General features: G+C 43.6%; 1 protein-coding gene across 2 annotated transcripts in view; it reads right to left on the bottom strand.

The window, feature by feature from the left end:
* Positions 1–17,690, bottom strand: part of Brinp2 (BMP/retinoic acid inducible neural specific 2) — a 103,798-nt gene that overhangs the window by 11,067 nt on the left and 75,041 nt on the right. For both annotated transcript variants that reach the window (XM_051147648.1, XM_051147647.1), the window contains exons 3-4: positions 12,883–13,073; positions 11,528–11,736 (exon numbers count right to left, since the gene is read on the bottom strand). In XM_051147648.1, the coding sequence (XP_051003605.1) occupies positions 11,528–11,736; positions 12,883–13,073 (400 nt within the window). The remainder of the gene's footprint in view (positions 1–11,527; positions 11,737–12,882; positions 13,074–17,690) is intronic.

The raw sequence follows: 17,690 nt of genomic DNA on the forward strand, positions 1-17,690 counted from the left end.
TTGCCAACAATCAATCAACCAATCAAGGAGTATTTATTGAGCAGCTCCTGTTCAATTCCACACAATTCATCAAACATTCATAGAGTCCCTTTCTGGAGTTCTTTTGGGGTTCCACCTGCTACTGCTGACCTCCTCTTGTAGCCCCAGACACCTGTGCTTAGTAGCAGCATGTGAGCTGCAGTTTTACATCCTTTCCTATGAGTCCATGCCTGGCTCCCACACTCTAGTCTCCACAGAGGCAAACTCAGCTCATATTTATTTTGCTTGCCATGGTGTCAATAGCAGCCAGTGCATCTGAAATATCATAAGCAGGGAACCTGAGAATGAATGAGTAATGCATTCACGTCTTTCCAGCGAGATGGCACAGTGACATATAAGCTACATAATGAGTCATTCACGGAGGCAGGGAGATTACAGATGACTGATTGACAACCGAGTCATGACCAAAGGATGTGTCACAATCAGCACATCCCTAGGCAGAAGGAAAACAAATGGAGCAGAGGGAACAGCACTAAAGCTAGTCTTTAAAGATGAGTAGGAAGAAGCTGTGTGGTGTTGGCTCACGCCTTTAATTCCAGTATCGGGGAGGCAGAGGCAGGCAGATCTCTCAGTTCAAGGCCAGCCTGATCTATGGAGCTAGCTCCAGGACAATACGGGCTATAAAGAAAATCCTTGTCTCAGAAAACAAAACAAATCAAAAAGGTAAGCTGGAAGCAGGCAGTTGAGGAGGTTTGGGAAATATGTTGTAAGTAGAAAAATTATAAAGAAAGACATTAGGATCTACAGCACAGGCTCTGAAGCATGTAAGTACAGGCTTGGCTCCCTAAGGAGCCCAAAACGCAGAGGACCTCACACAGGGAATCCTGTTTACCTAGGCTCAGAAAATGCATGGAGATAGGATGATACCACAAACCCTGGGCAAGGAGTCAGGGCTGATCCCTGGGGCTCACATCAGCCTCTCCAGCTTTTCATCCTAGAGTAACACCACAGACACTCAGAGCCCAATCTCAAGCCACCCGGTCTCCCAAAGGGAAAGCACAATCAAGAGTACTGAGTGGCTGGCCTGGTGGTATTTGAAAGGAAGAATATTCTTCAGGATTGATTGATGATTGATTGACTGACTGGTTGATCTTGAGATAGGGTCTTACTGCCCAGCCTGTCCTCATAGCAATCCTGTTGCCTGAGCCTCCTAAGAGAAGGATTGCAGGCCTGAGCCATAGATAGATCGATCGATAGATAGATAGATAGATAGATAGATAGATAGATAGATAGATACATACATACATACATACATACATACATACACACATACATACATGGATGGATAGATAGCTACGTTAACATTGGAGTGTTCAGGCTCTAGATCTGTGTCATTTCAATTCCTGAGAAAACAAGTCAAAGGGTTGCAGGAAGTAAAGTGAACTTAAGCCATCTTAAATGTCATCACTTTCTAAACAATATTCTAAATGGATCATCCACCTAATATGCTGTATTCTGCCCTCCTCAGAAGGCTAACCCTGGACAAACCAAACTATAATGACTGGAAGTTAGTAGTCTGAAAAGTTTCACTCAGTGTCTGTGGCTCCTCCCAGCACCTCTCACCCCGCCCCTACCCTAAACTGGGTGGAGCATATGTGTCCCTTTCCCCAAGCTTCTCTTCCTTATATAATTCAGTCATTTTAGCTGCTAGCCCTCTTGGTCTATGTGTCCTCTTGGTTCTCTTGGCCTCTCATTCACCTGGACTATTTGTGGCTTCTTGGTCCTGCTCCTCCCCACCCCCACCCCGATCTCTTTTCTCTCTTTCCCTTACTTTCCCATTTACATTGCTTGGTTCAGTCTGGACTCTCTCAGATGCCTCTGGCTGTTTTGTCCTTCATATGTACATTAAAATGTCTTCTCAAACATACCTAGGGGCTGTCATATCCTCATTCCTTCATCCAATATCTATCAGAGATTAAGAAAACAAGCCCTAGATAAGTTAAACAATCAACTCAGTATCATATATGTTGTATCCTATGGGGCTAGGATTAATTCAATATATTCTTGCATTGCCTTATTCATTCAGTAGCAACTCATAGATGAATCTGACAGTTCATGCCTGTATGGTATCTGCAGACTGGTGGGAATATGTTTCTAGAATCCCAGTGTTCTGGTAGATCTCCTTGAACTGCCCTCTCTTCCAATGTGGACTCTATGTACTGAATACTTTGTACTGAGTGGCTGGCTAGTGATCAGACTAGACTAGGAAGACACAGCCAGACTTACTTCAAGGCCCAGTCTCCTCTTTTGGTAAAACTCCCCATAAGAAGAACTATGGCCAACAACTAGCACAATTTAGAAAAGTCTGTGTGAATGGGGTAGGCTGAATGGAAGGGGGTAAGGTGGCATGCTATAGTATTGAGAAACTAGCTTGTTTCTACTTCCAGGTATGCTGGCCACCAAAATATCACTAAGTTTTATTCTACCCACTCCTGAGTTGGTGACTCACCAACTAGCTTCAGGAGGGAGGGAGATGACAAGTTTAATGCATGGAAGGGCAGGTCAGAGGAGAGGCACAAGGGAAGCTCCCCTGTTCTTTCTCTGACTCTCAAGCCTTTTACCATGCAACACTCACCCATCTACTCCTGCCCACCATTTTCAGCATACTAAGGCTGGTTGTGGCCTCCTGATTATTATTATTTTTTTCTCTGCTGGTCCAAATGTCAGTTCCACAGGAAGGCTATCAGTCAGGTAGATCAGTGAGAAGAGGAGGGGCTTCCCTTTGCCAATTGTGATGCAAGGATGAGAGTGAAGAGGAAATACCCTGGCATCACACCCATGTCCCAGCAGAAGGGAGGGTGGCAAGTCAGGTCTTCATGAGGAAGGCTTGCTCAGACTTCACTAGATCCCAAAGTCAGAGTTCCTTTTATGTCTATTCTGTTATGAGACCATCTCTCTACTCCCTAGAAGAGGTAGAAAGAAGAAAGGGGCCAGGAAAGGGTCTCATGTAGACATTGCCTGGCACTGACTTGGATAAACAGTACAGGCTGAGAGAGCCCTGATCCCAACCCATGTGATGAAAGCGCCTGTCTCAGAAGGGCAAGTCTAGAGAATCTGGTAGCTTCTTTGAAAAGGGGCAGGTGGCTCTGTGAGATTAAGTAACAGAAAGTGCAGTTCACTCAGGCACACAAATTTCAAAAAGTGCCTCAGATAAGCTTTCAGAAGGAGAAAATAATTGTGTGCTAATTGGTCTGTTGACAGAGCCCACCCTGCCTTCAGACAGCCCTGATGCTTCTCAGATTCATTAGCGTATCCGGTTTTCCATAATGCCAGACTGTGCAAAGCATCACTCCAGTGAGCCTATGATCCTCACCCATCTCTTACTTCCAGACTGTACAGCCCTACCTGGGGGACGCCTGCAATGCTAACAGCAGAGGAAAATGGACTTCTAATGGTGAGCGATAGGGCTGAGCACAAAATGCTCAGAGATAGTGTGTGTGTGCTTAAGAGGGCTTCAAAGTGAATCACAGGCTGTTGTACATTTTCCAAGTGTGTGTGTGTGTGTGTGTGTGTGCGTGCACGCGCGCGCATGCACATGTGTACACGTACAAAGTATAATATATATGTACACACACATATGCATGTTTGTATATCGATCTGTAATTTCCTAGATGGGATCAGCACCACAAAGAAGAGAAAGGGCCTTTTTCATAGTTATAATTCACCTTTTTGGTGGAAGGATATGGAAGGATGGAAGGATTTGGTGGGGAGGGATTGAAAAGCCCATGAGCAGACTGAATAGAGCCAGTCAGAAGCCAGCTCGACCCCAGGCAAAGGGAGAGTTTCTTATTAGCCCCATCATATGTATGTATGTATACATCTATGTGTGTGTGTGTGTGTAGACATGTGTGTATGTATGTGTGTATGTATGTGTACATCATATGTATATATACATGTGTACACATTATATATGTGCATGTGTATATAGACATATATATGTCTGTGTACATCATAAGTACATAAGAAACTCTCCCTTTGCCTAGGGTCGAGCTGGCTTCTGACTGGCTCTATTCAGTCTGCTCATGGGCTTTTCAGTCCCTCTGCACCAAGTCCTTCCATCCTTCCATATCCTTCTAGCAAAAAGGTGAATTATAACTAGAAAGAGGCCGTTTCTGTTCTTCATGGTGCTGATCCCATGTAGGAAATTACAGATCAATATACATCTGTGTATATATATTATATATATGTGTGTGTGTGTATACATACATACAAACATTATATATATATGTATGTATATTATATATATATATTATATTTTGCATACACATGTACTTTGCATAGTTTTCCTTTGGACTGTATCATCTGGTGTCACCCAGCACTACAGAGTTGGACAGGGATGACAATGGTCATCTTTACCACCATGTAGAATATGAGTGCAGTAACTCATTGATAGCGATACCATCCTTAGTACCAAGAAGGGTTCCAGAGGCTTCCTGAGTGCATTTGCCCTTTGAGTGTCACCAAAAGTGATCTGTATAAGCTAAAGGGAAGAGTGGCTGTGGTTAGGGTACATGGGTTGAAGTATTTCAATGTTTTAAAAACAGGAGTGGCCATATTAGCTGAAAGGCTTGTGTAAGGTGAGTTAAGTGGTTGGTAACTCACATTATGAAAAAGCCGAATGGAGTTCAGTGACTCCTCAAGATCATAGAAATAGTAAGTGCAGGGCCTGAAAGCCAAGTAGCCTGATTTCTTTCTTTCTTTCTTTCTTTCTTTCTTTCTTTCTTTCTTTCTTTCTTTCTTTCTTTCTTTCTTTCTTTCTTTCTTTTTTATGAGACAGGGTTTCTCTGTGTAGTCTTGGCTGTCCTGGACTCACTTTTTAGACCAGGCTGAACTCGAACTCACAGTAATCCACCAGCCTCTGCCTCCCAAGTGCTAGGATTAAAGGCATAAGCCACCATGCCCAACTTGTAGTAGCCTGATTTTTACCTCTTGAGGATTTTATTGAACATCAAGACTTGCCAGATGCTGTTCAGGGACTCGGAGCTACGTGCCTGCAGTAGAGGCCTTACTTTAAGGCCTGCTGTTACAGTGGATGTGGGGAGGAGGGAAACAGGCAATCAAACAAACAGAGTGGAATGTGGCAAATCCTAACTCAAAAGTGTGCGCTCATCACACAAGCCTTACAACACCTAGTAATGGTTACTGGTTCCAAGAGAAGCAAACCAGAGAGGGCAGAGCACCTGTTTCTCTACATAAATACAAAGACGTTACTAAGAAACAGTGAATTTGAAGGTTGCTTTTGGTAAGGTGGCTGTTAAAGTAACGACATGTTGCTTGTAGGAATAGCACAGGCACATAGGCTAGAGGACTTGCTTGACCTTTATGGAGGCAGAGGAGTAAGTAGAACCTTCCCAAGTAGAACCTGATTCATCGCCACCCAGGGATAGAGTAATGAAAGAGGTGGAGCACAGCAAGACCACTGCTAATGCATGCTTAGTAGAAGGCAGCACATGGTAAGTGGTACTGCACAGAGGACTGTTAGCTACAAGGATGTGCTGCAGAGGGCGTCCTGGCTGTTGGACTATCATCCTATTTGGGTCTATAAGTACTAATCACTCATAGAGAAGAGGTGAAATCTGCTGACAGCAGTACTGTGGATCAAACCCAGCAGGTGAGCAGACCAGTGAGATGCGCTACCAACACAACCCTTTCATCTTCAGTCGAGCACAATGTCCTTGAAATCTGTCTATCTCACTAAGAACTGGGAAGGGTGGTGATTGGGAAAACTATGAAATCATCCCTTTTTATGCATGGTTTTCTGAGTCGTATCCTATGGGGAGAACCCATTGTACTCCCAAAGAAAGCCTCAGGTCAGTCCGTGCAGTGGGGACTGGATAGTCATTTCACATTCAATGTGTCCTTGGAAGAGTTCCATAAAAAGGCTTCTTGGAATAGTGGTCCCTCCTTTGAGGAGACAGGCAGTGGCTGCAGCTCTGGAGCCATCCACAGGCATTATAAGGGAGATGACACTGAATATTTACCTTCCACTATAAACTTAAAGGATGTGTCTAGGAGCCCATTGTAGAGGCTCTGCAAACCCTGATGGGTACATAAGCTGAAAGTCAACTTTAAATCAGTTACTTTTCACTGAAGAGAATTGAGAATTATATGGAGACAAAAACCGTAAAAGGATCTGGTGGTTGATAATTACAAATTCAGCTAATATATTGTAAGAATTAAAGCTATCCTTTTAGACACCAGGAACCCCTATTTAACCATGAATTAGGGTGTGGTCCCTGCACTGATGGCAGATGAAACAGAAAGATAACCTTAGGTCAGGGTCAGGGTCAGCTCTGCAGCAATGGGAAGCTAGTTGTAAGACAAAACCATGGGGTTCAGGAAAGTCTGATAGCAGAGAAAATGTTCTCAAACAACAGACATTGGAGAATAAAGCAGATGAGAATTTTTTTCTTTAAAGTACAAACATGTATCCAAAGAAGACTCCAAAGGAATATTCTGAGAGTGTGACCAACCTTTCCCAAGCCACAGATGTTTGGAATAGATTTAGTATCTCACCTTACAGAACTCTTAACAAATTCTCTGTATGCTCCTATTGCTTTGGATAGATTGCTGTTTCTTTGAACTAAATGTATATATAGGTATTTGTGAACATGTTAATCAGATTTATCTGACATGCAAAATGGTAGGTCCACAGACTGACAGACTTCCATCACTTGACAATGGATTGTTTACTCACTACCCACAGCATGACAAGCTCTTTACCCTTCTAGGGAATGAAAGGTGAATGAAATCCAGTTTCTCCTACAAGGATCTCTTAGCGAGCAACCACAGTTCAAATGACAAGCTCATTCAGATGTGCTCAGCACACTGAGAAGGCACATTTAGCTATGTTAGGAGTCAAAAAGTTTTCACAAGAGTCACTTTCTTGAACTGAGCAAAGAAGGCATGGAAGAGCCACTTGGGTCAACAGCTAGGCATTGGGAATACAATGGAAATGAGATATGAAAGTATAGTGTTTTAATAGTGTCTACTATTTGGGTATGCCAGGGTCATGGGATGGGAGTGGAGGGTAAAAAGTGAGTGGGCAGAAAGAGGATGGTTTAGTGATGAAACAAGGAAGGCAGCAGGGGCAGATAGTCAGTGATTTTGTTTTGCTAAGAACAACCACCCCTTTCAAGCTCCAATTGTGTTATGCTCTAGGCAATCTGTACATTTTCTTATTAAATATCACAGAGTTTCTTCAAGGTTGAAACTCTTCTAATTATTGAATAATTTTAGATCGAGAGAGAAAAATGAAGTCCAAAGAAGTTTGTTAACTTGTTCAAAGCCCAACTCCCATCACCCTTGCAGTAGTGGGACTCAAACTTGGAGCGGAGGCTGCTTTCTTTCTGTTGAGTCACACTGCACCCTGCTCAGGCATACAGGTTTGCTCTACGTCTAGTGCTATGGAATCAGGGAATACCAGCGTGTAATGCTCACACTCGTAGTAACAATGTAGAGTGAGTCAAGGAGAAGAGCTGAGAGAGGAGCATAGGAAAGCAACATGAAAGGGAATTGGGTACGAGTTGAGGACAAGGAGGTTGGAGAGCCAAAATGGGTATGGAGAGAATTCAGGGGCAGGGAGTAATGGTAGTGATAGATAACGAAGCTGTGTTAGGATGTGAGAGGAATGGGCCACTGCGAGCCAATGAGATCTCTGAATTGCTGGTAGCATTTCTGCCGTCCATTTCCTGGTAAGAATTTTGTGCTTCCTCTCCAACAGTAACATGGCTCATATGAGACGAAAAGATGAGAGGAGATTCTACAAAGCCCTCACACCTCAGTAAAACTCTCTCCAGGCCACTTAGAGTCCCTTTTCATCATTTTGAGTTGCATTCAATACCAGCTTCATAAACTAACCTTTTCATTCTGTTAATGGAAACCCATCCTCCTCTCCCAGATGCAACCTGCGGACATTGTAACCCTGTAATCTGCTATCTTCTTTTCCGTTAATTTCCACCATGCTCCCTGGACATCATGACTGGTCCTCAGCAACGTCTCTAGAACCACAGGCTCTTCTTGGGTCCACTTCACCTGTTTTGATCTGACTACAGCCTCGCTTCCCTAGGGATTTAGTTTCCCCCGCAGCCTCTCTAGTGGTGGCTGTTATCTTTCCCACATCTCATACTTCTGAGCAAGTGGAAACGAGGCAGGTCCCCCATTGCAGTTTGCTAACCATCTCTGGCTCCTGGAAGCCAGAGCCATCCTGCAGCACACCCCACTATTACCACTGATATTTATTGTCTTGCTTCACTTCTTGACTCACTGAGGGTTTACTGTACTGGAGGTCTACTGTTACCACCATCAGCTTGCGTTTCCTCTATAACTGCAATAAAAAAAATCACATCATATTTCCTTGAGTCTCTTTTGCACATCAGTTTTCCACCTGAGGGTCATCGGACGACCCCTTCAACATGGTTGCATATCAGATAGCCTACATAACAGATATTTACATTATGATTTATAATTGTAGCACATGTTCAATTATGACATAGCAATGAAAATAATTTCGTGGTTTGGGGTCACAGCAACATGCAGAACTGTATGAAAGAGTTGCAAGCATTAGGAAAGTTAAGCCACTGATCATTAGGCTTAGACTTTCAACCTCTGCACTTGACCTATCATCTTTAAGTTCTTTCTCTCAGTGATTGAGTTAGATTCCTGAATCTACAGTGCATTCCTTGGTATATAATTTTAACACCTTTGCTTTTTCCTTCACCTTGTCCATACCTGCACCTTGGCTAAATCCAACTTTCCATCTAGGGCATGCCTGCTGGCATGTGGAACAATGACTAGAACTGACAAGAGTCACCCAACTGAAGTGGCTCATCTCATGCTGCATTTATGGCCATGAGTATCACGATCACGTGGGTGCCTAGAGCTGCCCCAAAATCCACTATGTGCCTCTACTCAATGGACTCTCTTCCTTCCTGCCTCTTAGGTGGCCACTTCACACATTTTTTCCACAACACTTTCTTCTTCCTTTTAGCCAAGGTCATTGCTTTCTGTTTAGCTGGAGTAGATGGCCAGAGAAGAAAAGAAGCACATCTTCCCACCACCACATCCTACTGCTCCTCAACAGGTGTCCTCGCACACTCTACACTGCCCCTGACACAAAGAATGGAGTGAGTCTCCATAAGGCCCGTCTCTTCACTCCCACATAAAATGTGAACACTTTCATTCAAGGCCCATGCCCTTGAGACTATCTCCTCTCTCTCTCCTGCTTCATCACATTATCACTTTCTGCCAAGTTATTTTACTAATATGCCGGTTAGTTAGAATATTTTCATTATGGAAACAAAACGCACTCTGTGGGCCTCACCTCACTCTCCAACAAGTACCTGTTCGTCTGCTTTCCTTTTCAGCACAACCACACTTTCTATTCTCAACCAGCTCCTCATTTTGGTTCTTATCTTGGATCCTTTCCACTCAGCCATCTGTAGCCTTCATGTCACCAAACCTAATCCTCTGCAGGATATCAGTTGCCTCCAAGTCACCAAGGCCCCCTGCAATTCTCTGTCTTCACTGCCACAACCACTCAAGAGCTTTGCATAGCTCCCAGTGGCTCCTTTGATGAAACACTTTCTTTGGATGGTTTTGTGATCACACATCATTTATCCACACTCTGCTCTATTCTAGTTCCTCCTTCTTGGTCATCCCCTCCTCATCCTCCCATTTCCGAGTATCAATCAGATGCATCACACTCACCTGGGGGCTACTTTATTAGCTCTGCTCAGTCCTCAGGTATGCTCCTCTTGTGCCCTCCATGTTTCTCATTGCTAACTGCCCACATGTACATATTCCTGTGCCAGATCACAACTTTTCTGAAACCTTGGAAGTTGTGTCCAGTATTTTATTAGATTCCTTTCCTTGGATGTCTAACTGGAAAATCAACTCAATGTGTTGGTATCTAAAACTTGCTTCTTCCATATCGCCCCTCTGGATCTATACCTAGATCCCAAAATTATCCTTTTAAGTAAATGTAACCACTAGTCACTTGATTGCTCAAGCCAAATATTATGCATCTAATTTTGATGCCTTTCTTCTAATCTATTACTTCATCCTGTGCCTTCTACCTCTCTACCATGAAACTGTATGTGCCACCATCTCCTTTGTCCAAGACACTGTAATGCCCCATTGTACCCAGCACACTGCCCCTGGCCGCTACACTGGTCTCTAGAAACACTCTTTCCTACGTTTCCATAGTCAATACTGCCCTAGTGACCTGGCCCTGTGACTTCCAAAGCCTTGTCTTTCATTTCACTACTTTGCTGACTCCATATGAAATATACCTCCTTCCTTGGTACTCTGGGCCATGCTGAGCACAATCCCCCTTTAAGGCATTTGTGTTAGTTCTCTAGCATACTCTTGCTCAGGTTACACAAATTACCCAAGTGGTGCAGGTTCTTCTTTAAGTGACATTCCTACAACCCCATCACACTCTGTCCTTTGCCTTGGCTTCATTTTTTTCATATTATTAGCCATCATCTCAATGTGTATATATATATACATATATATATATACATATACATACATATATATATATGTATGTATATGTATATACAGGTCCACTATTTGAACACAAGCTCATGAATGTAGAAATTTTTATGTTGTGTTCTAGGTATCTACAACAGAGTCTGATGTGTACTAAGTACTTGAGAAATACTTATTGAGTTAACCATGAGTAAACAAAATACCCTTGCTATTTCAGATGATACAAAAGCCCACCTTATCTATACTTAGAATTTAAATACCCTAGCATCCCCAAAAGTGTTACTAATCAGTCATTAACCCTAGGACCCTTAGTAGAAATGTCCTACAGGTTAATTAGAGCAGGGGGTTGGAGAGCATAACTATCAAAAAATCACAATAACTATTTATCCCTTAAAGACATACATGAAATCGTGAGACTCTGTCATGCTCCTGCTGAAATTCTTACCTTGCTTGGTGATAAAATTCCTTTCTATGGCCATGCCACCAGCCCCAGCCTACTTCAGAATCCTTGTCTTGTATAGTGCCTTTCTCTTTACCTTTCTGCCCTTGCCTGTGTGTCAATGGTCACTAAGCTGCTTGCTGACTTGGTGCCTTCGCTTTTAGCATTAAAAAACAAAAACAAAAATAAAAAAAAACCCAAAGCAGTCTTAAGTTCTACACAACTAGGCTTCTCATCTTTCAGGTCTCACCCTCATGGGGTAAACCCTGATGTGCCCTTCCTAACTCACCTAACCTAACTCCAGCTGCCCCCTCCCCCAACCCTGGAAAATGCATGCCAAGTCTTTCCATGGCTCTCTGAAATCACCTTCCCTTTACTGAGTCACTCAAGCCCCGACTAGAATGCGGTCACATCAGGAGATGGGTGATGCAAGCATTTGCAAGGACTGGCTGAGATGTCACCAGAAAGCCACTGTTTCCCTTTGCTCCTGTGGCCTGGCTGACCTGGAACTAGCTAAGGCTCTGACTCCCCTGCCTGGTGCTGGCAGACTGTTACCTTGATGGCCCCGGTGGCTATTTGGATATGGTGCAGTCTGCGCAGGGTGCTCTCTCTGTCAATGAAGTAGGAGGCCGCCAGCTGGTGCAGGGTTTCCAGGGACACAGCTGAGCTGTTCCCAGTGCCCCCGACTACAGGGCCACTTCCTGGTGTTTCTGCCTTTCTGCTCAGTTTCCTCTTGTCCACAAAAATGGTCAGGGACTCTTCTCCTGTAACAAAAAACATGAGCTCATTAGTGAAGTTTGTGAGCCCCAGCATGCCCCACCACTAAGAACCTTTAGCCCTCAGGCAAGGGAGGCCTGAGCTGAGAGAACACTGCCCCTGCTGTGGCTCTCTCCCCATCCTTTCCACTCTGAGAGCTCTCTCCTCAGCCTGTGCACAGGGTCACAAGCCTCCCTGCCTGGGAAGCCCTCCTATCTTAGCTCTTAAAGCCTCCCAAAGCTCACCCTGGGCAGCATCTCCATTTAACGTCCTCTATTGATCTCCATCGCCGGCAATCTGCCTCCAAGGGGGAGACACAATTCTCCCCTCTCAGGTTGTTTATGAAAAGCCACATGGCTATTACTGCTTCCACGGGAAGGGCAAAAGCTTTGAGGTGATATGCCTCTTCGCTCTCCATCAAACACTCACCACCTACCACATGCCGGCAGCTGGCCCCAACCCCGGGGGAGCAGCGTTTTGTCCACTGCACACTTAAACTAAGTGTTATGATAAAATCCGCTTTCTTCTTCCCATAGCTGGGAGAACTCTTGTGATCTGTGATCCTGCCTTATGAGTCCAAGAGTCCAGAGGCCATGCTCCATTTTGCACAGCTCAGCTTCCCACCCTCATTCTACCAGAGGGAGATTCATCAAATTGTTGGAATTGTGGTTTGGCCGGTTACCAACCTTCACAGTGAGGGAGGAGGGGTCAGTGACTCAATGAATATCTATCTCTTTCTGTGCCTATAATTCTGACGTTTGTAGCCACAGTAAGAATTAAGAAGTGAAGTCCTGGGTGGGTGGGAGGGGCGTGGTTAGACAGCTAGTCAAAATAAAAGTAGGAGCGCCCCCTGCCGGTATATGCTTAGTGGAAACCTGTGTGTCTTCCCCCAGCCTCCTTACCCAGTAACCCCCTCTCTCCTCGAGGGATTCTACTTGCAAGAGAATAGAAATGTTTTGGGTGGATTTAGGTGCAGAGAGAATACAGTGTTCTCTGGTACACCAGGAAGAAAATATTTCTCAAGCAACAATTGGCCAAGAAGGAAAAAAAAAAAAAAAAGATGCAGGGAGATATTCAACTGATATTCAACAGATCTTAAAGGCTAATTTCAACAATGGAACAACCAGCTGGCTGGGGCTGGGGATGCAGCTTACCTCCAAGAGTGGCAGAAAGTAAGAAATGAGTGCCGTACTTTTTGATGAGGTTTTCAGTAACCTGTTGCAGGTTGGGTCTCCTTCCGAGGAGGCGGATGTTGCGGACAAACTCTGGGGCGAGAGGCAGGGGCAAACTGAAGAAGTCTTTCCTTTCTAGGGCCAAGTTGTTCACTTTCCATCGGGCGAACTCCCTGCAAGGAAAGATGAGGAGTGAGGAAAGGGAGGAGAAGCCCATTGTATTTCAGAACAAGAAGTGTGAGGGCCGAAAGAAAGAAGTGGAGAACCCAGTGCAGGAAGAGGCTGCTCCCTTGGCTGTTCATTTCCGGTCTAAGAAGCTTGCCTCCACCAGAGCTTCTCCCACCCAGCTTTCCCATTAGACAGTGGTAGCTCAGCGTCTCCCCAAGGCCTTGCCTCACAGAGAAGCAGAAACATGCACGTGTTAAGCTAGGCAGCGATTTGCAGAGGACTGACCCAGTCGAAGCTGTCATATAGCAGCTGACTTATGTCATCTGGAAGACTGTTCTAGAAAGAACAGTGTTTTAATGTTTGGGGCTCAGAGGCCTTCATACTCTTGGATATAATTACATACCCAATACTTGTTTATGCGGCATATATCGATTGATACCACATCAGAAAGTAAAATTGAGAGGATTAAAGTTATCTATCCAATATTGCATTGGAAGTTAACAGTAATAAACCCATTACATATGACCAAATCAATGCACTTTATGACAATAACTATATGTATGGAAACAAATTTAGCAAGAAGAGCACATTGCTTTGTGACTTGTAAATCTTTTATATTGGCTCGACAGAACAGTTTAAGTTTCGTATTTGTTTCTACATTCAGCTTTGTAATCATAATTGTGAACTCTTGAGCTTGGGACCACACTAAACTAAAGAAATGGCTATTTCTTAAACGTTATGTATAGCGTGGTATCTGAAGCCATGTCAGTAAGGTTTGTACTCTACTGCATGGAAATCCAAAGTTCTATATTTGAATGGATCTTCGTACCTTGCATGAACACCTAACAACACAGGTACAGTGAGCATCCTGTACATATGTGTTCACTGAGATATGCAGTCCTTTAGCACCCTGACTCTTCATTTTATAGTCTTAAAACATCAGAGTAATTAATCCCACCACCAACTGCATCAGAAATACCTTTAAATATTAGGAAACTGGCTAGCTCATAATAATGAGTATAATTTTTCGAGAATTTAAATTTTCATAGAAAAACAGAAATTTTGTTTTTGTTAACAAAATGCCAGCAGTGTTCTTTTTAAGGGTTAGCTTGCTTCTGTGTTTAGAAAATGTCTGCCCAACACTTAACTCTAAATAACTACAGGTGGTCTACTGCTCTTGTTTTCAAGAAAAATGGAGTTCTAGGGGAGAAGTTGCTTGCTCAGCTCACAGCTCAGCCACATATGTATTTCCCCTGGCAATCGCATAGTTCTTCATGGCTGCAGACGTGCTCTGTGTGTGCATCCTGTTTCATCTCACGGAACATTCAAAAGACATGTATCCAAGGCCAATATTTAATGCTGTCAATAGATTTCACTGCTTTAGGACATTTGTAAGTGAAGCTGGGTGATTCTGTCTCTGTCTATGTGCACCCATCTACGTCTCTCTCTGTGCGTGTGTCTTGCTGTCTCTCTCCACTCTCTGTGTTTGTGTGTGTCTGTGTGTGTGTGTGTGTGTGTGTATGTATGTGTGTGTGTGTGTGTGCATTCAGTTCACTTGAATAATGACGAACAGCTCATGACTACCAGATTCCTTCGGGATGAGTATTTTCATTCCTATTAACACACACACACAAACACACACACACACACTTTCAGTACAAATGTCACATGAGTCCTTCAAGGACCCAAGAAGACCACATCTTATACAGCCTGTTTCAGGAGGTGTCTGGGTTTCTTCACAGACACATCCAGGGTTTCACTCTTCATGATTCACTCCTCACTGACACATTTGAATCTCTGAAAGGAAATATTTCTAGGTGGAATCTTTGTCTTGGGCTGAACTTTTAAATAACTGCAGGAATGATTCTCTCCCCACCACCTTCCCATATTACACTGGGACAGGCCAGCTCTTCCTGTCTTGGGAAGCAGGAGGAAGCAGAGTCCTGGCAGATCCCTTCCCTGTCCCATCCTCGCACATCCCTCCCCCCACCCCAATCCTGCTCACTGTGAACATGCACAGCCTCGGTCTAATGGTCCCTGAAACACCAAGGGGTGCCTACGATGGAGCTGCAGACGATGAGATTAGTCAGGACGAGTACATGAAGGCTCATGCCTAATCCGAGCCTATAGAAGTCTCCCCCACCAGTCTAAGATAGAGGCTCAGAAGGGAAGGAGGAGAGTATGTCACACATCACCAGGGAACAAAGGGGAATGGTGACTAATAATTCGTGGTTTCAACTTAGTCTTTCAAATTTTTCATCGTGTGGCTTTATTTATCGAACTAAGCAAGTTAATAATAATATATCATCAGTTATTTCTTTTGTGCAGGAAACGCTAAACTTTAATTAAAGTGCAAGGTATTTGTCAAAAGCATTTGCTATCCCAAATCCCACTGCAGGGTAAGGAACAGTTGCCTGATCTCATTTGTAGATGGCTGGATGGGAACCAGTACCCTCTCATTGGCTAGAGGATAATTACACGGATGAATCATAAAATCAGATTACTAAAAACAGAAACAAAATATAATCAGAAGAAAATCCTTAGGGTCATCAAGCCCAGCCGCTCTGCCTTGGGATGAGCTACACATAGACTTCATTAACTAACACTTCCTATCTTGTTTTCTTCCCAGCTTCAAGGGTGGAGAGGAGACACCTCTCCTTTTTCCATGGTTTCTTACAAAGGCCCAAGCCGATCACTTCCCGGCTCATCTCATCAAGAAGGGCATCTTCCTTCACTTTCTCCCCCATTCATGGCTTCAGACTTATTACCACCTGATACCACCTATTTTTTCTCCTACTTCTGCTCCCATTAAAACATAAACTTCTGCTGGGCTAGGATTTCTTCCCCGCTATTAACTATCCCCAGCATTAGATTCATATAGCCATTCTTGCAACAGAGATATTCAACATGGTTTGCTGAGTAATTGAAGGAGACATTCTCCAAGCCCTTTCATGTCATAGCTTTCCCAATCCACTCATTTTCAAATTAATGGAAAATTGATTTAAAAATAGTTATAGGAAAATAACCCAGGAAGCAACAACCAATTAGTGATTGATCTGACAAGAAATGAGACATTCTAAATGTGTGTGTATCCGGAAGTTAAGTCTTATTTATAAAAGTCTAGGAGCATGATTTTGTGGGTTTTAAAGAAACAAATCAAGCCAGGCATGACGGTGCGCATCTTCAATCTCAGCTCTCAGGAGGCAGAGGCAGGAAGATTGCTACAAGTATGAAGCTAGCATAGGCTGTCTAGTGGGTTCCAGGCCAGACAGACCCTACTTAAATAAATAGTAAACACTGCCAGCATTTTCTTTTTCTTTTTATACTGTCTAGATCCTCTGCAGCTGGATATACTGTCTGCAGCAGACATTTACTCTTGTGACTGCCCACTGCCCAAAGTCAAAGCCTAATGGATGAAAAATATCCAAATTGCGACTGTTGTGATTTACACTCAGATGTTATGATCAACACCGCCATTCCTCTGCAGTGAATCCAGTCATTTCTACCACTTGTTATGTTAAAGTCTGACCAAAGAAACAACATGCTTGGAGTTATGCACTTTTGCTCAGTTTGACATCAGCCTCGGACAGTCTGTTTAATGCAAGTCAATAGCTAAAGAACATTTTACTGAAATAAGGCAACTGAAGCTCAGAAAGCTAAGCAATTGCCTACTGTCACACAGCTTTGGAGAAACCTATGCTGTTAGAAGTGGAGAAGTCTGAGTTCCGTCTGCCAAACTGCTCCACATTGTGATGTACATTGAGGCAGGAGGATTGCCGTGGATTCCAGACCAGGATAAGATAGAATCAGATCCTGTCTCAAAAAGATGGAAAAAGGAGAGGCAAGGGATCGAGAAAGAAAGAAGGGGTGGGGGAGGGGAAGGAAGGAAACGAGGGAAGAAAATACTCTCTTAGAATCCCAGATGAGGCTGCTCAGAGTAAGGTAAATCAGAGGAATAAGTCTTAACACCTTAGGGATTGCCCTGTTGTTTTGAAGACTTAGGAACCTTTTGACATCTTTATAATCCACTTGTAGCAGATGCAGATCCCAGCATGCACCTTGGCTGAGAAAACTACAAAACAAAGATGCCACAGTTTGCCTAAAAGAATATACCCAGCCGAGAGCAGAACCTGAGCAAAAAGAGCACATGGACCTTGCCCTAGGGTGACAGTGACAGCCGCGAGAACTGAAACTCAGAAATGTTAAGGGAGTAACTGGCCGGACTCACACAATTCGAGGGAGGCCAATCTTAAACCTCAGTGCTCGTGGTTTAGGTCAAGGCTATATTGCTTTTCTATAATTCTATCTTCCTTTGTGTCCCTGAAGTACTCTCTTTAGAAAGCTGGTTATCATCTAACAAAAATGGTGTCATTCCTCCAGAATATTCCATTTCTTTTAACATGAATTTACTGTATATTCAATATACTATACCATTTATACTATGGCAAACCCCTGTTTTTGGATTACAGTGGTTTTGTTATGCCCATTTGTAGGAAAAGAAACTGAGATTGAGAAGGCAATCAAGTTCATATGCAAAGCATCATGGGAAGAATCACAGACAAAGACCTGAGTCAAAGTTCCATGGGTGCTCAGGAAATTATAACACAGACTAACAGATGACC

The sequence above is a fragment of the Acomys russatus genome, chromosome 6 (genome assembly GCF_903995435.1).
Source record: "Acomys russatus chromosome 6, mAcoRus1.1, whole genome shotgun sequence".
Classification (NCBI taxonomy): Eukaryota; Metazoa; Chordata; class Mammalia; order Rodentia; family Muridae; genus Acomys; species Acomys russatus.